Source organism: Notamacropus eugenii, chromosome 1 (assembly GCF_028372415.1).
Source record: "Notamacropus eugenii isolate mMacEug1 chromosome 1, mMacEug1.pri_v2, whole genome shotgun sequence".
NCBI lineage: Eukaryota > Metazoa > Chordata > Mammalia > Diprotodontia > Macropodidae > Notamacropus > Notamacropus eugenii.
In genome coordinates, this window is record NC_092872.1 from 477279840 (window position 1) to 477302975 (window position 23136).

At 43.2% G+C, this 23136-nt stretch overlaps 1 protein-coding gene across 3 annotated transcripts in view; it reads right to left on the minus strand.

The window, feature by feature from the left end:
* The window catches only part of COL27A1 (collagen type XXVII alpha 1 chain), a 242942-nt gene that overhangs the window by 197144 nt on the left and 22662 nt on the right, over nt 1-23136 (minus strand). For all 3 annotated transcript variants that reach the window (XM_072632427.1, XM_072632426.1, XM_072632425.1), the window contains exons 4-5: nt 17870-17923; nt 11519-11572 (exon numbers count right to left, since the gene is read on the minus strand). In XM_072632427.1, coding sequence (XP_072488528.1) covers nt 11519-11572; nt 17870-17923 — 108 coding nt within the window. The remainder of the gene's footprint in view (nt 1-11518; nt 11573-17869; nt 17924-23136) is intronic.

Genomic DNA, 23136 nt, shown 5'->3' on the forward strand with positions numbered 1-23136 from the left:
AGGGTGGGAGATATATTCTTAACAAATGAAGAGATAAAAGTAATTACAAACAATAAAATAGGTAACTTTTATTACATGAAACTGAAAAGCTTCTACACACAAAAAATTGCCTAGGATAAAAAGGGATGTAGTTGAATGGGAAAAATCAAATTTCTGATAAGAGTTTGGTATCTAAGATATATAAACAATTAATGCATATAATATACATATAATATATACATATTATATGCACATATATGTGTATGTTTATATGTATATGTGTATATTTTACACACACACACAACCAAAAGCCATTACTCAATAGATATGTCATCAAAAGATGTGAATAGTTCTCAAAAGAAAAACCGCAAATTATTAACAATCTCCTGAAAGTATGCTCCAAATCACTAAATAAGAGAAATGCTGATCAAAACAACCCTGGGGTTACAACTCACATCCTGCAAATTGGCAAAGATGATAAGATGAAAATAGTTGATGTTGGAGGAATTGCAAGAAGATAAGCATCCTTGTGCATTTGTGGTGGAACTGTGAACCAATATGACCATTCTGGAAAGCAATTTGGAACTATGTAAAGAAAGTGACTAAAATGTCTATACTTTTTGCCTCAGAGATTTCATTTATGCTCCCAGGGTTTATACCTCAAGGAGGTCATTGAGATGAAGAAAGACACACACACACACACACACACACACACACACAACAAAATAATTGCAGTTGCATTTTTGTGATAACAAAGAACTGGAAACAAGTAAGATGCTCATTAACCGGAGGATGACTAAACCTACCATGGTACATGAATACAATGAAGTATTATTCTAAGAAATGATGAATGTGACGAATATAGAAAAACATTTAAAGACCTACATGAATTGATGCAGAATGAAGTAAGCAGACAGAAAAATAACATACACAGTGACTTGGTTGTTGTTTAGTCATGTCCAACGGACTTGTCCACTGAGTTTTCTTGGCAAAGATACCGGGGTAGTTTTCTATTTCCTTCTCTAGTGTGTCTGCATTTTACAGATGAGAAACCAAGGCAAATAGGAGTTAAGTGACTTGCCCAGGATCACACAGCTAGTAAATGCCTAAGGCTGGATTAGGAAATCAGGTCTTCCTAACTCTAAGCCCAGCACTCCATGCACTGCACTAGCTAGCCGTCCCACACAGTGACTACAACAAAGCAAATAGAAAGAATAGCCACATTTAATCAGTTAGAAGTGAATGTAACAAAATTATAAAGATCAAACATGATTTGAAAGAAGTCATATGAGAAGACACTCCCACCCCTCCCCTTTGGAAAGGTTTGGAGGTTTGTAAGGTTGTACATTACATATAGTTTCAGTCTTTTTCTATGTATTGATAAGTCACATCAATTTTTCCTTTTCCTTATTGTTTGGATTTTTTAAAATACTATTCATTATATGGGATACCTCTCTGGGAGGGGAAAGGAGAAGGATGATAGGGAGAACTATGGTGATGTAAAACAAAAAGACAGCAATGAAACCTTTTCAAAGTGACTACATCCTTTGACCCAAAGATGCTTATATCCTAGGCCCATCCCCCAAAGGTAGGTCACTAATAAAAAGAAAGCCTTCTTATCCACCAAAATTGTAATAGCACTTTTGAAGTGGCAAAGAATTAGAAACAAAGTGGATGCCCATCACTTGGGGAGCAACAAACAAACTGGTATAGGAATCTCATGGAACATTACTATCCTCTAAGAAATAATGAATATGATGAATCCCGAAAAGCATGGAAAGATTTAAATAAACTGATGCAAAAGGAATAAGCAGAACTAGGGAGAAAAAGAGGAAGGTCCCATATACACAAAAATATTTATAGCAACTCTTACTGTAGTACCAAAGAAATGATGCAAAGTGAAGTAAGCAGATCCAGAAGAAGTAATATACACAATGACCACAATAGAAATGGAAAGAACAATGAAACAACTGAAAAGGAATGTTGTGAGTGCTGGCCCTGGAGTCAGGAAGACCTGAGTTTAAATTCTGGCCTCTGACACTTGCTAGCTGTGTGACCTTGAGCAAGTCACTTAACCCTGACTGTCTCCCCTCAAAAAAAGAAAGAAAAAGGAATGCTGTGCGATCGTAATAGACAATCCCCAAAGAAGATACACAAGAAAGTACAATTCTACCCTTCACTGCAGAGGTGGAGATAAGGGATGTGAAATCATGCATGGAATGTGAGACTCCTTTGATACAAGTTACTTGAGGGAAGAGATGCCTGGTACATAGTAACTGCTTAATAAATACTTGTTGATTGACAGATTGATGAAATGCTTCCTCTGCCCCCCCTCCCCCACCTTATATTCTTTATCATAAGGGATGGCTCTCTGGGGAGGGAGGAGAGATACAATGAGAAACTCGGATGATGTAAAAACAAAAGATGTCAATAAAATTATTTTTAAAAAAGTCATGTCCAGCCTTCTCTACTTCATCTCAAGCCAAGAATATCACATTAGTTTCTTCTCCTTCTAAGTTCAGACATTCTAACTTCTCGTCTCGACAGCTCAGTGGATAGAATGCTAGACTCATTCAGATCTAAGTTCAAATCCTATCTCAGATATTTATTTAGCTGTGTCATATAATCTTTGTTAGCTTCATTTTTCTTACCTATAAAATGGAGATAATAATAGTGCCAGACTCACAGAGTTGTTATCTGTAAAGTGCTTTATGAAGGTTAAAATGCTCTATAAATGTTAGCTATCACTTATTCTTAGAAAATTAGAGAATGCCAGAGCTTGAAGGACTATGTAGTCCAATCTCTTCATGTTACAGATAAAGAAACTGAGGTCCAGAGATCAGAAGGGACTTGTCCAAGGCCACACAACTGGTTAATGGCAGAGCCAGGAATAGAACCCAGGTGTCCTGACAGTTCCCTCCCCTTGGTTCTCCTTCCAGATGGCCTTTGTGTTTTTAGTAATGAGATGCCCAGAAACGAACACAGAACACCAGATGTTCTTCCCATAATACCCTAAGGGAAGAAAAAGTATCTCTCCATCCTCCCCTGACACAAATTCTCTAAACCTACCACCCCTTCTCTCCCACACTCTCCAACCTGACTCCCCATCAATCCCCTCTCTCCATCCCCTAGAGCTGCACCTTCCTTTGGATATAACTGGATCAGGTTATGGGCTCAAACCTCATTTCCCAGTTCCTTTTAACTCCCAGGCCTTTGACACTGATTCATTCCAGGTTACTCGTTTCTGCTGAACCTTGGCATTTTGGATCCTTCTGCTCTGCATCCTTAAGCTGCATTCCATACCCCTCACCCCCCAAACTCTGCTCTTGTTGGCTGTTTCCACCCACAGTTACAACACCTTTTATGTCCACATCTCTGAGCTTGCCCCTGTGCTACTGAAGATTTATTAATGGCCAAAAAAGGATGCCAGATTCTCCCCACATATACATCCTCTCCTTGCCAGCTAAGGAATATCTAGGCCACTAGGACACCTTAGTCCCAAGAGGGCATGCCAACGAGTATTCCAAAGACATAGGCAAGGAAGGAAAAAGACTAGGACATGGGGAAGGGAAGAGAAATAAGCAAAAAGAAAGCACTTCAAATAGTGGGGAACATGGGATAAAAGACCCCCAGCAGTCTTGTGATAGGCACAGTACAGTAGGAAAAGTACTAGGCTTAACACCAGAAAAGCCAAGTTTGAGGTGGTCCCTTTTCACCACTTAATAGCCAAGTGAATTTGGACAAGTCATGTAGACTCTCCATGTCTAAGAATAAGAATAAGACAAATCTTAGCTCTGTTATTTACTACCTAGATGACCTAAGGTAGATGACTTCATTTTTATGGGAAAATGAGAGGGTTGGCGTATATGAGCTAGACCTTTCAGATCCAAAACCTGTGATTACTATTACTAAAGAGTAATCATGTAGCATTTTAAGAACATGTACATTCGTTCTGTTCCTCCAGGATACCTCCCCCAGGTGTCTCCTGAAATTTTCATTTCATCCTCTCATGTGAATGCACCTAGGGGAAGAAACATACTACATTGTCCTACCTGTCAGGTGCAACTCAGTAGGAGCATAGGCCAAAGATTTTCGTGAGATAGGACAAGAGGCAAAAGGTCCCAAGGAGTGGAGAAAAGGGCACCACAGGAGAGAGAAAGGCTGCAGGAAGGGGAGGTTGGAGGTAGCAGAAATAACTGTTTTGCTGAGAGGGATCCTGGCCTCAGGAACTGCTGAGCAACTACTGTGCCCAGACTTGAACCAGGTCCTTTCCTTAGAACCTTCTTTAGAGGGACTCTGAGTCCAGAATCCCCTAAGGTCTGGTATTACCAAGATCTCTCAGGGTATGTGGCCACCACTAATGAACTCTGTGCAGCCTCAGCATCATCAAAAAGTGCTCAGCCACACTCAGCCAAAGGGCCATTTGGTTAAAAGGCTCTTCCAGCTCTGAGGTAATGGGACAGATCTCAGAGGGAATGCCACTTCCTGAGTCAAGCAGTAGAGCCTTCTTGAGTCATATTTGTTCCTATACCATCCCCCTCCTCCCCAAACTTAGCCAATCCTCCCTCCTCCCTCATCGTTTTCTCTAACCCAGCCCTCCAGCCTATTTTCCCCATTCCTTCCAGCTTTCTCCAGCAGGGGAACGTGTTCTTGGCGGCTGGCAGCATGGAACACCGCTGATTCATTACAGATGTATCAGGGCAAATTGTGAATGAAGGCCGGCAAAGACTGCCAAATAGTAAGTGAAGTCATGCAACTAATCTCCCCATGCACATAGCCCTTATCGGAGTTGAGGCTCTGCTCTGAGGGTATCTTCTTTCTGAATCCTCTAGAGGGTCTGTCCAGGTAACCAAAGGGTCGCATACCTACTCACCCCTGACTGCAACTCTCTCTCCACCAGTACTGGGCATAACATCCTAATCTAGCCAAAGGCAATACCAGAGACCCGTTTATTCTAAGCCTTTATCACCTAGTCCATTGCCTAGTGAGAAGAAGTTTTCCATCTCCACTACTAACGGTGCCAAACCACAATTCCCCATGAAACATGGAAAATGACCCTCCTCTAGCCTAGGACGGACCAGGAAACTGGGTTGCACTTTGGGAAACAGTCTAATGTTTTAGCTAATAGTTTGGCCCTGGGAGCCAGCCATGGAGAAAGACAGTTCTTCCAGGACCCTATATTGGGATGCAGCAAGAAAACTCTCCAGGTCTGAAATCATTTTGTTTGCTAGGAGATCGGAAAAGTAGTAGCAATGCCAGGTAGTACTTTCCATGATCAGAAAATTGGGCCTGGGTCAACCCATCCTCAGTTGAAGATGAAGGGGTTCTTTCTGTGGAGCTGTCAAACTGCCTGAGGAACATCTCATGCCAAACTGCTAAATTCAGCCTGAGAGTCAGCCACCCAATATGACAATCATACAAAGTAGAAATATGGGTTGTACCGTTCTTTGGTACCTCAAAAAGGGGATGAACGGGAAAGGAATACGATGTTTGAATACAGCCCTTGGAAGAAAAGAACTATGGATCACAATTTTGAGGTAAGAAATCAAACACAATGACACTAAATAGATTTCTATAAACTCTAGAAAAGCAAGGGAGATATCAAGTTACAGAATATCAGAGCCAGGAGGAACCTCTGAATGGAAAGGGTTAGAACTAAAGAAGGGATCTTAGGCATCAATCAGTTCAACCTCTTTTTTATTTTTCAAAAGGGGAAACTGAGCCTTAGAGAGGTCAAGTAATTTCATTTTTCCATAAGATCCTTGACCGCAGAGACTTTGTTTTATTTAACTCAATATCTGTCATATCATCAAAGACAACATTATGTCCATTGGAGGTGCTTTATGAATATCTGTTCTATTGTATTCCACCCTTTGTGCTTTAGCAAAAGCCCTGCTCTCTTTCTCCCATCCAGGTCAAATAACATGGATCCAAATCCATTTGGATGGTACAACTATCGCTTCAAATGGGTATAGATGCAATCATTTATACAAAAGAAGACAGCATAACATCCACACTAAAATGGCAGCACTAACATGTAATGACCATAGAAGATCAGAATAGAACTAGGTTACAAAATTCTCTAAGTAAATCCACATTAGACAGCTGACCCCCCAGGAACCTGGGTTTAAAATTGTCCATCTCTGCAAATACCTGAGGGGTTGCCAAAAGCTCACGGCTTCCTCTCCACCAAAAGAGTAAAGAACTGAGGGCAATGTCAACGTCCTTCCTCTTCTCACAGCTTTCCAGAACAATCAAGCCTATTTCTGCAGTTCAGCCAAGGCCTAGAGAGCATCTATCGAATCTAGACTAAACCATCTGAGCTAAGTAGAGAAGTGACCCTAGAAACAATTCACATTTACATAGTATCTTAGGAATTACAAAGCGCCATCCCTGCAACAGCCCTGTGAAGATGATATTGGAAACATTATCATCTTCCTTTTACAGATGAGTAAACTGAGGCTCAGAAAGGTTGAATGATTGCATGCAATTGGAGTGAGGGTTGGACTGGAGTATACCCAAGGGGAGCATTCATGAGGATGGGCTTGAAGGGAATTCAATCCCTATTACACGATCTATTTAAAATTGGAAGAAACCTTAACAATAACCCCAGAGTCTAGTCCAACTCTATCTCCAATATACACATCTATTTTACAGAAAAAAAAACCAAGGCCTTGGGTGGTGAAGTTAGCTTGCTTGCCCTTGATCATACCAGGTTTGAAATGTTTGTGCTCTAAATCTAAAACTAGAGTTCTTTCCACTGCTGCCTCCCTCATCATGCTTCCGTCATTAGAGTGGGCGCTTCCTGAAAAAGGGGGCTATGTCTTTGCCATAGAGCTGATACTCAGCCAATCAAGAGGAGGAATCATGCCTCTTCCATCAAAACTGTGGCTCCCCAAGGATGTGGCCATGGCTCCTCCTGGTGTATGCATGGTTGACTGGGACTCTCCTTCCTCAACAAGTCCTCAAATCCTTCACCCCAAGCCCTAGCCCCCTGCTCTGGAAGGTTCCCATTCATCACTCCAGAGTGACGGATGATTAACATCTGCCAGGTGCCATCAGTACTGATGCTCACCCCAGGTAACTTTCCCGGGGTTAGATATGGTGCTGCAGCTAAATTCTGCAGGAGGTTTGGGACTACAGATTGTGCCCTGGAAGTACTAGCATTCAGTCATGCAGATTTGGTTATGCCCGTCAGTCCATCTGCTGAGCTTTTCCTCCTGATCCAAGGTAGTTTTAACCCCCCTTCCCTAAGCTATAGGCCAGTAGTAGCAGAGGTGCAAAGGGCAAACTGTCATGACATGTTAGCCTTTAAGTCAGAATCTAAACCCCTTAATCTGGAGTCAGGATTTAAAAGAAAAAAACAAAACAAAACAAAGCATTGCATTTGGAGACAAAAGACTTGGATTTAAATCCTCATTATACCACTAGCTAAACTCAAATTATGACCCTGCTGGGGTGAATATAGACTGAGTGGGACCTTGAGGCATATTTAACCCTTCTGAACTTTCTTGTCTGTAAAAAGGAAAGAATGACATCTCTCCGCCTCTCAGACAGCGCCATCATGAAGAATACATGAAATAATGCCTGTCTAGTGCTTTGTAAACCGTGAAGTGACACATCCATGTAAGCTCTGATTATTGAGGCTAAGTTCATCCGTAACGGGCTGACCCCAGCAGGAGAACAACACAGCTCCTTTTGGCTTGAGACACGGCCCCAGTGGGAGAAACACCTCCTACGCTTTTGTTCCCAGAATCCGCACCCTTATCTATTAAAAATTATAAAGGACTGAAGTCTTCTTGCCTGGCAGTCCAAAGTACACAGGCACAGGACTGCAAGCTGGGCCACTTGGACTCACTTTCAGCTATTAGCAGCAATTCCCCAGTTGGTCTCCACCCACCCTTTTCCCCGCCTCCCCCACCACTCCAGCCAGCTACTTTCCAAAATTGATCGCTGAGTGGCTGCCCAGCCCCAGTCTTGCCTTGGCTTCCCCCATCAGCCACATATGCTGGTGGGGTGAGGCAGAGCGAGTCTGCCAGTGTTGGTGAGGTTGTAGGTCAGGGGCCCAAGTGAGTGGCATCATTTGATGATGAGAAGTGCACAGCTGGGTGGGGGAGGAAGAAGCGGGGGAGGAGGGTGTAGCCATTGGGGAATCTTTGGCTGTGGAAACAAGCCTTGGACAGCAATAGCTGCAGGAAAGTCTTCAAGAAGAAAACTCTAGATTTACTAGTATGGTATAGTAGAAAAAACACCGGCTCTCAAGTCAGAGACCTGTGTTCAAATCCTGCTTGCAAGAACCTTAGGCAAGTCAATTTCCTCTTCTAAGTCTCCATTTTTCTCATTTCTAACTTGAGATGAGTGTTGCTTCAAGCTCCCAATCTTGTGATGCTCCCACCAGAAGGAATGACAATATCATATCATCCATTCTCCTGCCTGTAGGCATTCCTTCTTGATAAATAACATGTTTATCTGTAAATACATATAAAACACACTTTTTCACTCTCCCCCTCCCTTCACCAATGACCTAAATTTAATATCCAATCTTTAGAATGGAAGGATACAAAAGTAGGGAGGGTAGATGCTAAGAAAGGAGTGATATAAGGCAAAGGGGGTTGCCTGCAGCACACCTGGAAGTTAGTGCCAGCCACTCCCTCGCTGGATCTCAAATTCTTCTTTAAATGAGAAGGCTTGCTAGACTTGATGATTTCTCAAGGTCCTTTGCAGCTCTAATAGTCATTAAGTCTGCATGTAGCAAAGGCCTGTCATGATCCCTGGCATGGCCACCATGATAAGACCAGAGTAGATCAGAAGTGAAAGGTACCTTGGGGCTATTCAGTCCTATCCCACATATTACAGATGAGAAAATTGAGGGGACTTCCCAAGGTAATCTAAGTAATAAGGAAGACTAACTGTCTTTGATTTGAACTCAGATCCTTTGATGCCAAATCCAATGTTTTTTTTTTACACTGAATCTCGGGTGATATACCCATAGTCATTACTTTAGACAGGATTTCAACCAGTTCTCTACTTTCAAATAAAAGTGCCCTTTCACTAAGCCAGATTCAGATACCACCAGAGCTGAAGACAAAGCATTCGTTTTTCTTCTTAAGCATGGCACAGTTTTACCTCATTCTAAAATATGGCCAGGAAATCTGGGTTCAAGAAAACACAAAATCAAAAAGCAGAGCTTGAAGCAAAAACTCCACTTGGTCACCTGCCCATCCAAAGAAGAAAGATTCCTGAAGCCCCTCTCTGAAGATCAGACAGGAAGAGATCTCCAAGTGAGTCAGCTTGGTCTTTCCCTTCTATCAGCAATCTGGAAGTTGCATAGCCAAAGGAATGGGGGAGGGGGAGGAGGGAAGGAGAGATAAGAGAGGAGGAGGAAAGGGGAGAGGGAAAGAGAGGGAGGAGAGAGATGGAAGAAAAAGAGAAGGGAGAGAGGGAGGAGGGAAGGAGAGAGGAGAGACAAAGAAAAATAAAGAAAGGGAAGAGAGAAAGAAGGGAAAGAAGGGAAAGGGAGAAAGGAGAACGAGGGGAGGAGGGAGGGAAGGATGAAGGTGAGAGAAAGAGAGATGGTGAAAGAGAGGGGGGGAGAGAGAGAGATGGAGAGACAGATAGAGACAGAGAGAGATGAGGAGAGAAATGGGGAGAGAAAGATGGGGATAGAGGGGGAGAGAAATGGGGGGAAAAGAGAGATGGGAGAAAGAGGGGGGACAGAAAGAAAGATATGGAGAGACAGAGATAGAGAAAGATGGGGAGAGAAATGGGGAGAAAGAGAAAGATGGGGAGAGAAATGGGGAGAAAGTTTGGGGGAGAAAGAGAGAGATGGAGAGATGGAGGAGAGAGAGAGAGAGAGAGAGAGAGAGAGAGAGAGAGAGAGAGAGAGCATGCACACACTCTGGCCTCTGACATTCAGCTCATAACTCTGTGTGTCTGTGTCTGTGTCTGTGCATGTTCCTATACCTGTCTCATTCTAAAGGACCAGAAACAACTAGGTTTACCCTCCAAACATGATCTGGAAAGCAGTGATGAGGCAAGATTGGGTCACACCAGGTTGTAATATTCACTGGGAGAACCTTCCCTGTGCATTTCCGATTCAAAACAGATGCCCCAGCTCAGAGAAGCTGATTTCTTTTCAAGCTGGAGGTGGCATCAGTCCAGTTCCCAAAGTGGCAATACCACTTAGAACCTCTCTGGATACTGCAACATATCCAATCCCCAAACTAAACTATTTCTCCTCTACTTCCTACAAATGCCCAGCTGACTTTAGCTACCATCCCCACCCTGACTCCAGTCATAACAGGTGCTACCAGAAATGTTGTATGGCACAGAGGATATCAACTATCTGCTTCAAAAGGCAACAGTACCTAAGAGCAGAAGTTGATGGACTAGCCAGGATCTGTGACAATCAGTTCTAGCTGATGCAATGAACTAAAATGTTGGCCCCCAGTCCAGAAGGAAGCCCCTACCCCACAGGCAGCCAAGAAAACTGCTGGTAACAACAGGCTTCTCGCTGGGAACTGCAGATTCAAGTCACTGAGCCCTCCCCCATTAGATTGTGAGCTCCTTGGGATCTCTTTTGCCCTTCTTTTTATTTCATGCTCAGGACAGTAAGTGGCACATAAGTGTTCAATAAAGTTTATTGACTAATCCCAAAGTTCAGCCTACCATTGGCACACCAACCTGTCAGGGACTACCACACTACTGATGAAGGACAGTATGTTGCTCCAGAGAGAGGTCATTTTAACCAAGACAAACCTAACAAAGTATATAGGGATGGGACTTGAAGTGAGGAAGATTCAGATTCAAATCCTATATCAGCCAGGGCCTGATGGTCTTCAAAGTCCTATCTAAATCTAGGACCCTGACACACAAACCAAAGGATCAGTTTTCCCAGGACCTACCCCCCATCCATGTCTCAGCTCCTGTCCTTCCAGGCTGTCACCCTAGACCACGGGTCCTTAACCCTTTTAGTGTGTGTTATGAAGCCCTCTAGCAGTGTGATGAAACCTGGAGACCCCTTCTCAGGACACTGCTTTTAAATGCATAAAATATAATACATGTTGTATAATGCATAAAATATAATTGAAATTACAAAGAAAATCAATTATATTGAAATACAATACATATATATTGCTTTTTTTTTTTTATTTTAAGCTTACAGACTCAAGTTAAGAACTCCTACCCTCTGCCCTGGACATACAGTATAGATCCTGCAACTCAAATGTAGTTCACCTGACCCAGATGGTGGTACCACCCACCCAAGATTGTCTTTTAACAAAAATTAAAATTTCATCTAATTACCTTGCTAGCACATAGGACACACATGAACTAGTAAACCTAAATCATCTGTCTGTCACCAGGGGTCATCTGATAGATTTGAGACAATTGTAAAAAATTCCTACAGCCTTCACAAAATAAATTGGATTGTGTGGTCCATTGCTGGCAAAGCTTGGATTCACTGGCTTAGATGGACCCTTTCCATTCTCTCCCCCTTGATGAAGGGGATAATCAAATCTACCTGGCCACAAATACCTACCTTTGCACCAGGAGGGCCAGGAGGACCAGGGTTTCCATGAGGCCCGGGGGGACCCTGAATAGGAAAAAAGAAAAAAGAAAAAGTGAGAGGAAAGTGGATCATTCCTGATCTACACACAGTGGTACCCAGTGGCTTCCACCAACACCAAGCCAAGGGTATCTGTGATACAGTGGAAAGATCACTGGCTCAGGGAATTTTCCCTTGCTGTCCCCCATGCCTAGAACTCCCCCCTCACCTCCACCTTCTTTCCTTCCTTCAGCCAAAAGCCCAGCTTATAAAAGAAGCCTTTCCTAGAGCTCCTTAATTTTAAGTGCCTTCCCTCTGAGACTACCCCCTGTTCATCCTGTATATATTTGGCGTGTATGTAGTTGTTTGCATGTTGTCTTCCCCATCAGAGGATGAGCTACTAGAGAGCAGGGGCTCTTTTTTGCCTTATTTTGTATACCCAGTGCTTAACACAATGCCTGGCTCCAGGCTGATACTTTATGCTTGTTGTTTTAGCTTGTCTGTGAGGTCCCGTTAAGTTCTAGATCTCTAATCCTGTCATCTCAGGAGTAGAATTATAAAAGATCAATAATTACTCATTTTTGGCCCCTTGCCCGTAGAGGGCATGGCTCAACTTGATCTATCCCCATGTCCAACTCTTCCCTCTGCCCAAGACAGGAGGTGTAATCTACAAGGTCCGGCTCTTAAATTCAAGTCCCTAATCAAAAGTGCCTCCCCATCTTTCTTGAAGAGATTAGCCACATAAAAGGGCATAAAGGGATGGCTATCTGTCTGTTCTCACTACTACCAACTTCTTGCACATTCCCATAGCCTCATACCTATCTTGATGTAAGAGCAGCATAAGCCCAGACTCCTCAGTCTAACATTCAAAGCCCTCCATAGACTGGTCTCACCTTACTTTGCCCACTCTGTCCTTTGCTCCCCAGGACAGACTTCTCACTGTTGACTCTCATCTGTCCTTCACAGTATATCTTTGCTCATGCACCCCCACCCCACCCCCATTCTCTTGAAATGCCCTGACTAAACTCTTCCAGTGCAGCATCTATTTATTCTCCAAGGTGAAATTCAAGTTTCTCTTGCTCCAAGGACTCAGAGACTGTTAGAATTAGGAGTAAACTTGGAGATGATGAAGGGAAGGGACAAGGGAAACCTTCTCTTCTAAGGTTTGCCTGTTTCCCTCATTTCTGTAACATTTTCTCCTGCAATACAGGATAAGGGCAAAAGACATATTATGGCCCTTGAGGCTGAAATGTCTGACTGCTCAAGCACATTTGGGTCTTTTTTTTTTTTTTTTAATTTTCTGACCTTCTACTACATGGTCTATCCCACATAGTTTAACCCTTGATGATTTAGCTTTGTCTCTCCAACAGGATTAGTGGTAACTCAAATGCTAGACCTGAAGTCAGGAAGACCTGGGTTGAAATCCTACTTCAGAGATTTACTGCTTGTGACCTTGGGCAAGTCCTCTAACTTCTTTCAGCTTCAGTTTTATTCATCTGTAAAATGGGAATAATAATATCTTTCCTCACAGGGTGATTTTGAGGATCAAATGAAACAATGAACGAGATGTGCTTTGCAAACTTTAAAACACCATATAAATGTCAGCAATTATTCCAAGGCCAAAAAAATGTTTTCTATTTCTTTGTATCCCCCATGTCAGAAAACATGAGTGAAGGAGGTGCTCCATAAAACTAGAGGGATAGACTGAACGGCTGAAATGCATTTGTAGGTTTATTGCAGCCTAAAGGGATCTAAATCTTTGCATTTCCACACCCTTTTGAAATGGTTAGATCTTGCTTCAGGTCACTTTCTCCAGAAAGGTTCCTATGCATACGAGGCTTCCAGGCCTGTCGTATAAACAGAGCCCTAACAACCTGGATCCTTGCCCTATGGTCTACATAATTACTACCATCTGCCCAAAGTCCATGTCCAGGTCCTCTATTAGATGTAGCATTGAGGAACCATCACAGAAAAATATCTTGGAAGGAGCCTCAACAGGTCATTTAGTCCATCCCCCTGCTTCTAGCAAGACTGCCCTCACCTCTGACTGCTGACATCTAAACAAGTTGAGCAGCATCTGAATTCGATTTCTCCTTGGTCCACTCAAGTTAGCTCCCCAGTTGCAGTCTGTTGCATTCAGCCATGTCTCCTGATCTGAACTAAGCTCCTGCCTGACCTATAATTGATTCTATGGTCTGATTTTTCCCCTTTCTATACCTGACTAGGAAAAGGCACTCCTCTGTTGGGAAGGCACTCAGCCATGGAAGTGAGATAACCTTATAAGAAGATCTATTCCCTCCCCTATGCTTAGGGAGATAGCATGATGGAAAGAGTTGCTGGATGTGGAGGAATAAGACCTGAGTTCAAATCCCAATTCTTCTCTGACTACTTTTATGATTTTGGCTAAGCCATTTAACTTCTCTGGATGTACTGGACTCATCTGTAAAATGAGGGAATTAGACCAGGTGACATTCGTGTGCCTTTCAATTCTGAATCTATGATGCTGGAACCCTAGAAGTCTCCCTTAAAATAAAATAATAACGTCAACAACAATAGATGTAATGGGGGTGTGGAGTGTGGAATGATTTCTATTTTTCCCCTCATTCACTTACTTCTAACAGAAATAACGAGTTGCCAAAATATAAACGAAGTGGAAAGAAATGTCTGCACCCCATTATCCCTTTAGGAAGTATGAAGGACATTTCCCTGATGGAATTAGAAGGGTAGTTTTTCATTGAATGCTTGAAGATTGGTCAAAGCCCTGCCAGCCTGAGAAGCAGTCAAAGTCTAGTTGAGGCAGGGAACAACTATATGGAGCGTGGCTCCTAGACCTATGCCAAAAGGCAGCCGGGAAGGAGATTCATCTCTCCTCATCATTATCAGCCATTGCATTTCTCAGTGGAGTTACTCAATCAGTAGGAGATACCACATTCAAGAAGGAGCAGAGACACATACTCTCCAGACAGACATGGAAGCAGAGAGGCCATTGGGGCATTAAGGGACAGGGAACAGTTTTGTCCCATACAACAAGAGAGAGTTAACTATGGATTCAAAGGATAATTACAGCCCTAGAGTTAAGATATGGAAAGGAGAAGAACCAGGGACCTCCGTTGAAAGACCTTCTGAGAAAAGATTCTGTGCAAGGAGGTAAGGGGTGGTCTTTGAGAAGGCATTACGGGACCCTATAGTGATGTAGGTATGAGCTACTGTATATATTTGTGGGAGAGTGTGTCCCACATCATGGACGTGTGAGGGGGACTATTTTGTAGCTACTGTTTATACTATACATGCTTTTGCTTTGTGTCAACTGTGTCAACAATTGTGTCAACTGGCTGACTTTTAAAGGTAAGTTCACTAGTGGGGCCTCACGAGACACAGTTTTGGAGTTTGGACCCACAGAATAACTTCAAAACTGAAGAAAGTAGTAGTGATTCTAATAGAAGTCGCAACCTATAAACCAGTGACTAGTCGTGAGTTAGGGAGGTAACCCCTAGAAGGTATCACATAAATAACTCGGGTAGTGCTTTAAAGTTTTAAAACTGTATACAACAACTCGGTGAGACAGGTAATGCAAGAATCATCTCCATTCTTTTGTCTGGCCTTGGTATAAAATACCCCTTCTAACACTACAGTTGACAACTCATCTGTAATTTGTAGCTTTTGACAAATGCTTAGAGTATGAAAGGGTTAAGTTAATTGCTCATGACCACACAACCAGAATATGTCAGAGGCAGGATTGGAACTCTGGTCCTCCTGACTCTAAGTCCAGTCTTCTGTCCACGACCTCTGGTCCTCATTTTAAACATGGGAAAGTTGAGGCCCAAAGAGAGAAATACTAATATCTAACATTTATGTAGCATTTTAAGGTTTTCAAAATACTTTCCATATAATAATAATAGCTAACATTTACATAGGACTTTAAGGTTTGTGAAACACTTTATACATATAGTCACATTCGAGCCTCACAATAACCCTGAGAGATAAGTGCTCTTATTATCCCCATCTTACAGAGGAAGAAATGAAGGCTAAGAAAGTTTAAGTAACTTTCCCAGGGTTAGAAGGTTAGTGTCTAAGGCATGATTTGAACTCAGGTCTCCCTGACTTCAGCTACAATACGCTATTGACTGCATTACCTATTACCTATTTGATAAGATGACTTATCCAGGCTTACAAAGTTATTATCATCCAGGATTCAAACTCAGATCTCCTGCTTTGACTGCCAGTGTCCTTTCCAATTTTTGAGATTCTGTGATTCTGACTCCTGGTTCCCTGTTCTTTCCATTACATCAAGTTCCTCCTCAGGACCATTCTCTCTTTAATTTAGTGGACCGAAGCCTAACTATGTAGAACCAATTCATCCTGGAGAACCAGTGCATTCTGGGGAAAAGAGAGCAGGGGTGGGGGCAGTGTTCGAGGATGATAAAGGGAGAACTCTGACAGGAAAACCTCCCACCCACAAATACCACCAGGCCTATACAGAGTCAAGTAGGAGCAGCCCCCTCACTCCAGCCAGGGCCACCCTTTCCTGGTTCTAGACCAGCGACTGTCCCAAGGAATGGTTATCTATTTTTCTGCCATGAATGACTTCTACATTTACAGCTGTTTAAGGCTGGGGGCTTTTTCCTGTTTCTCCTAGCCTTCTGATTCCACTCTCTGATCTCTGCCTCACTGAGAAATGAACCAAATATTTGAAAAGGAGCCAAACAAACTGTTTGCATAATGCTTCAGCCTAAGAAGTAGAGTGGGGGAAGGGACAAGGGATTCCCCCATCCACACACTCAGCCCACCCTGGCCTGCAGAATGGCAGAATTCTGGAAGAAGAAGGGAAGAGAGAAAAAAAAAAACTCCCCAGAATATAAAATAGGTTGACCTAGAGCAGGGGTCATCGGTCATCCTTTGGCAGTTTAGTGAAGCCTATGTACTCCCTTCATAGAGTGATGTTTTAAAATTTACAAAATAAAACACATAGGATTAGAAAGGAAACCAATTAGGTTGAAATAAAAATTTGATTTTTTTCCCATTCAAGTTCATAAATCCCCTGAAATCTATATATAGGGGTCTATGAATACCAGAGGAAAAAAAAGATAAAGGGAAGGGAAGGAAAGGGAGGAATAAAAGAAGGAAGGAAGGAAGAAAGTGAGAGGAAAAAAGTAAAGAGAGAAGAGAGAGAAAGGAGATGAGAGAAAGAAAGAGAAAGAAAGAAGGAAGGAAGGAAGGAAGGAAGGAAGGAAGGAAGGAAGGAAGGAAGGAAGGAAGGAAGGAAGGAAGGAAGGCAGGAAGGAAGGAAGGAAGAAAGGAGGGAGGGACACAAGGGACACAAGACTGGAAGACAAGAGACCTGGGTTCTGGCTCCAGCATTACCATGAACTGATTATGTGATCTCAGGAAAGTTACTAAGCTTCGCTGTAGTTTCATTCTCTAAACCTATAAAATATATAGCGTTGAGTTAAAGCTCTATGCCAGTTTTAACATTCTATGGTTCTACAAATCCATGAATTTTCCACAGAGCTGACCAAGAGCAATGGTTAGAGGGCTGGATATGGAGGCAGAAAAATCTGAGTTCAATTCTGGTCTCAAACACGTACTAGCTATATGACCCTGGGAAAATCACTAAATCTCTGTTGGTCTCAGTTTCCTCATTTGTAAAATGTGAAAAATAATAGGGCTTACCTCCTAGAGTTGTTGTGAGGATCGAATGAGAAAGAGCTATATAAATGTTATTTTTTATTATTTTTTATTATTCCATGACACAAGTATGCCCATTTTTAGACCCTCAGTCCTATTCCAGAACAAGAGGGAACAGCTCCCACCCCATAGGCAAATCACCAACCTCCTCCCACAAGAGTCCCACATTGGCCCCCTAACCTTTCCTGTCTTGCAAGCCCAAGCCTGGCCCAGAGCTGCTCTGCTGACAGCAGCTTGGGGAGCTGGACGCACTGAGAACAAATGGAAAACGGAAACATCACTTCAGCCAGAGTGGATTCCACCGACCAGCTTCCCAGAGAGCAGGGGGCCAGGTCTGGAGTGAACTGTGGGTTTATGTAATTGTCTCACCAGGAATACTGGAGAGCTATGAGCTAAAAATAAGCGCCATCCCACTCCGTCTTCCAGGGCTTCGGTCAATGGCCCAGGGCAGCTGCTTGGCCCAGGAAGGAACATTTTGGGGGCAATGTTGCCGAGCTGCATTATGGACATTCTGCTTTATGTGACCAGTAGTTGGTCCAGAGGTTTCTCCTCCAGGGGAATCTCTGGTGGGAACCCATCAAGAAATCTGGGGGTACCTGATTTATCCAAGATATATCATCATAACATCAATGGCAACAGCTCAAAGAGACAACCACTTACCCGCGGTCCTCTTCTGCCTGATATCCCAGGCAACCCAGGCAAGCCAGGAGGGCCCTAGAGAGACAGAGAAAGAAGCAAGTATTAAATAAGGCCCAGGGACAGACAACCTTACGGACAAAGAATGGCAGGCTTGGTAGGAACCTTAAAACATACAATACTAAAGCAGAGAACATTAGGAGTGGAAGGAACCTCAGTGCAGAGAATGTCAGCATAGGCAAGGTCAGAGATGGAAGGGTACTAAGGTCATGTAGTCTGCCCACCACATTTTATAGATGAGAGGGTCCAACTGGAGTCATGGTTCTCTGACCCTCTGTGTCAGAGAAGTCAGCCAGTCAATAAGCACTTATTAATAAGCACCTACTATGTGCCATACAAGGTGCTAAGTGCTGGGGACGCAAAAAGAGGCTAAAGAGCCTCTACCCTCAAGGAGCTCTCAATCTAAAGGGGGAGGCAACAAGAAAATAAATAGATGCAAACAAGCTACATACAGGATAAACGGAAGTAACTATGACACAGTTATTCTTTGCTATGACGAATTTCCACACACTACAGCAAGGCAGGAGATCCCCTGTGCACATGAGATTGGAAGGAGTGACTGCAGAGAATTTGGGGCACCCCAGCATGCCACTTCATACCCTTTGAGAGCCCCAGGTTCTCAAAGAGGCTTCTTTATGCTAATCTACCCATGCTACAGACAAAAACTGACACCACCCAACAGCAAGTGAGTCACCTAGGGACTTGATGACAGATGCTAAGATAATCACAGAATTTGAAGAACACAAAGAACTAGAAGGAACCTTAGCAACAACAGAGTGCTATCCCTCATTTAATGATCATCATTTTACAGGTTGTCATCATTCCCCCTCTCCATCCCCTGATATTTTAAAACACATGCGTGACGTAATTGTTTTAGCCTCCTATATCACCCTGTAAGACAGGCACGCCAGGGACCATTTTCTCCACTGAAGAAATGATGAAATGAAGACTGAGAAGTCATTCACCCAAGATCACACAATGAGTTGGAGGCACACCTAGAATACAGCCTAGGTCTCCTGACTCCCAAATCAGAGCTCTTCTCACCATACCATGTTGCTCCTGCTATTTCTGGTCTATTGCCACACTAGCCAAGCACAGACAGCTGGAAAGACACAGACAAATAAGATAGACAGACACACAGACAGACAGTTAGATAGACATAGACAGAAAACAGATAGAAAACAGACAGAACAGACACACAGACAGCTAGACAGACAGACATAGACAGATAGCTAGATAGACACAGAAAAACAGCAGATAGACAGATAGACAGCTAGACAGACACAGACAACAGATGGACAGACAGCTGGATAGGCATAGATAGTCAACAGATAGACAGACGCACAGACAGAGAGCTAGACAGACATAGACAGACAAGAGACAGACAGAAAACAGACAGAACAGATAGACACACAGACAGTTAGATAGACAGACAGACATAGACATACAGCTAGATAGATATGGGCAGACAACAGACAAACAGAGAGACAGACAAATAAACTGCTAAATAGACACAGACAGACAGACAACAGATAGACAAGTAAACAGACACAGATGGACAGACAGACAGATAGAAAGAAAGACAGTCAAACAGCGAAGTAGAGGTAAAGACAGATATATTTATACCTACAAATTTATCTCTATCTTGTCATATCTATCTCTATCTTAATCTATCTCTGTATCTATTTTGTTTATACCCTCGTTATTGCCATGCTGTTTCCCTCATTAGATTGAGAGCTCCTCAAGGGCAGGAACCCTCTTACCTGTCTGTGTATCCCCACTGTTCAGCACAGTTCCTGGTTATAAGTGCTTCATAAATATTTACTGACTCACTGACTGACAATTATGCCAGCCATCAGCATGGGTAATGACACTAGAGCAGTCTGGAGGACAACCCTTTGAACCAATGCCCCTCTGCAGCAGTTTAGAACCAAACCAGTCCCAGCCACAGTTCCAGCTGTCCGCCTCCTAGATCTCCTCCTTTTGAGTTTCTCCCTCACTGCCCTCCCAACTGAATTCTCCCCTTCTGGCATCTTTCATCTCTCCTACCTATGCAGTCCATCTTACTGAAATGTTTTCTTCCTTCTACACCATCTCCTTGGTACTCGATGTTCCATCTGTATGCTCTCCTCTTTCCCCCATACACAAACCAGGCTTTTAAAAGGGCCAAAGCCTCAGAGACAATAACCCATCCTGTCCCTCAATCCCTATCTACTCTCCAGGCCTGTAACCAGGGGAATGACAGACCCATTCAGAGTAAAGAGCAGAAACATTCATTCAGCTTAAGTCATCCCCAAGATGTTCTCAAAGATCCTTTTTCGTTCTACCATGTCCTATAGCCTAACACTCTGTGTGCTCAAGTCTCTACCAGCCTGGCTGTAGTCAGTTCCTATGTTCTAACATTCTATATTCCAGAAAGCAATTTAGCCCAATGGAAAAGACACTATAGTTAGGATTAGAGGAATAGGGTTCAATGTCTGTCTCTGCTACTGTCTATCTGCGTGACCCTGGGTAAGCCCCTTCATAAATGTAAACCCCTCATCTATTAAATAAAAGGAGGGGTTGTATGAGACCCTCTTGAAGATCCTTCACAGCTCTAGATCAGATGATTCTAAGGTCCCTTTCAGTTCTAACAGTCCATATTCCAATATTCTGTGGCAACTTATTGCTGTAGATAGAGGCTAGGATTTCACACCCAGTGATAGGAGGAATTAGAGTGGGCAGTGACAAAGGCCCACCAAATCCACTACCCAGAACCCAAGCCAAAACTTATTTCATCAGAGCATGTCTAGAGAAACATGAGGAGCCATCCCCATTTGAAGAGGAATGACAATAATAGGAGAGGGAGTGTGGCCTAATAGATAGAACTCCAGTCTCAAAGCCAGGAACACCTGAGTTCAAGGCTGTGTGGCCCAGGGGAACTTGTCTCTAGACAAGTCTCTATGGTCAAATGTTTGCAGGTGCTGATCTGCATGATTGGAAAGTGTTTTATCATCTGAGTTCCCTAGATAATGAGATCACAGGGCTAGTCCCCATCCTCTATGCCTAATAAAAATAACCCTTAAACGTGTATAGTGACTTATAATTTTGAAAATTTTTCCAAAGTTTTCATAGTGACCATCTCATTTGATTCTCACATCAGCCTTGTGAGACAAAAGAGGGAGTCTTTTCCCCATGTGACAAATGGGGAAATCAAAGCCCAAAGACAGGAAAAGACTTCTCTAAAGTCACAAAGGAAAGAAGAAAATATTATGGGTCCAAATTCAGTACTCCTTTCTCTGCACCATGATTTCCTCTTCTCAGTAGGAGTTGGTCTTTTAGGGGCTTTTTAAATAGACTTTTGTTTTTGAGTAACCTGTATGGGATACTTGCTCAGCGCTATCCATACCCCAGGTTTCTAGTTCAAAGTAGAAAAAGCATAAGAAATTCAGCATGGTTTGGCTGATAATTAATTCCCATTTCTCACTCCTGGAAATCTTATTTAAGAGAACAATGTGTTCTCTCATGAAAGAGTAATATTTAAAAAAGAATATGGCCAACACTCCCCTCACCTGCCCTTTCTATATCCCCACTTGAGACATGTAAGATAGAGAGATTAAGGTTGCATGGTCTCTTATCTGAACTGGAAATCAAAAGAACTGAGATGCAGTCTGGTCTTTGCCACTAATTCAGAGTATCACCTTGGATAAGTCCTTTTCTCAGGGCCTCTATTTTCCTACTTATCACTTGGGCAGAATAATCCCTGCCTCTCACATCTGGAAATGGAAGGCCTGGCTTTTTTTCCTGGATTCCTCTCTTTTAATTATGACTTCCAGCTACAAAGGACTTTGGCACAGGCTTTCCTTGAAGCAAATGTGCTTGTATTTTGGGGCCAGTCCAATTCACTGGCCAACCTTCTTCCCGTGGGTGTATTTCTAAGGAAGCTGACATATGACTACACAGATTTACAAATCCTTGGTTGCTTGGTTGCTCTTGGTCACGTCTAGGCTAGAAGGTGGCAAGAGCAGAATCCCCTTGGGGGAACATCAGCCCACTACCTTGGGGTTTATGCTTCCACTTTACTCAGAACTGGAGGAAAATTCCAAGGAGCAAAGGATGGAGCACCAAAGAAACACAACTAATTGAGGGTAAGAATGGAACTAGAATCTAGGCAAGACGGTTCTCAGTGACTATGTCCGTTTCCTTCCCCAACTCTTTCACTCTGATATGTACTTTCTAATATTCCTGCAATATGGCAGAGGAAAAAAAACTATCATTCCCATTTCACAGATGAAAACAATGAGACTTGCTTATACAGTCAGGGATAGAGTCAGCCCTGAAACCCAGCTCGTGAAAAGTCCTCTATGTCTATGACAACTATGAAGCATCTCCTTCCCAGCTCGAACACTAAAATTTCCTCAGCTGAAGAAATGATCAAAAAATAACCAGGGCAGAAAGGCCCTGGATGGGAGACTGACCTCATACACAACATCTGCCCAGAGCAGACACATTAAGTGCCAGAGTAATTACTCAAATGAGAGTCGCCATGCCCAATTCAGTCCAGATATGTGCTCATTGGATGATATTGGGGCAAAAATGAATTCCTTCAAGTGTTGACCTGATTCAGCATCTGTGTTCTCCCAACCCCCTCTCTCACCCATTGAAACGCTGTAGAGCTCTGTCACTGTGGGAATCTTGGGAGAGGTCTGAGCCTCTAAGCTGTCCCTGCATGGTGGCTCAGCCTGGGTGTTTTAAGTTTTCAGTACTAACTTTGTTAGTAAGGAAAGGAGCTAGTGGGCTGTGTTCCCTTTCTTTCCTTCTCCTGCCACCCCTCCTCCCTAACCAATCTGAGACCCTGCCTGTTCTCAGAGCAGTGGAAAAAAATCTGCCATCTCTTTCCAGGGAACCAAGCCTGAGTTGGGGTGGCTTTCCTGATGATTCATGAGGCAAGGGTGGGATTTTCCACCTCGAGCAAACAACGAGCCCTCTGAGGCCAGTACACAGCACAACTGCTCTGTTCATGGAAGAAAGTGGGAGGGGGAGCATGGGGGCTAAAGACCCCTGGAAGGAGAGATGAAGAAGGTCAAGTTCCATTCTCACACTACCCCTGTGGTGCAAATTGTGAGGGAAGTTCCTCATCCATGGCATGGATGGCTGATCTCATTCCCTAGAATCTTCTTGATGTCCAGGGTCACCTAGAAAGATCCTATTCCCTTCCCCCCCAACATGGCTGGTGGCAAAGGAACTGTTTA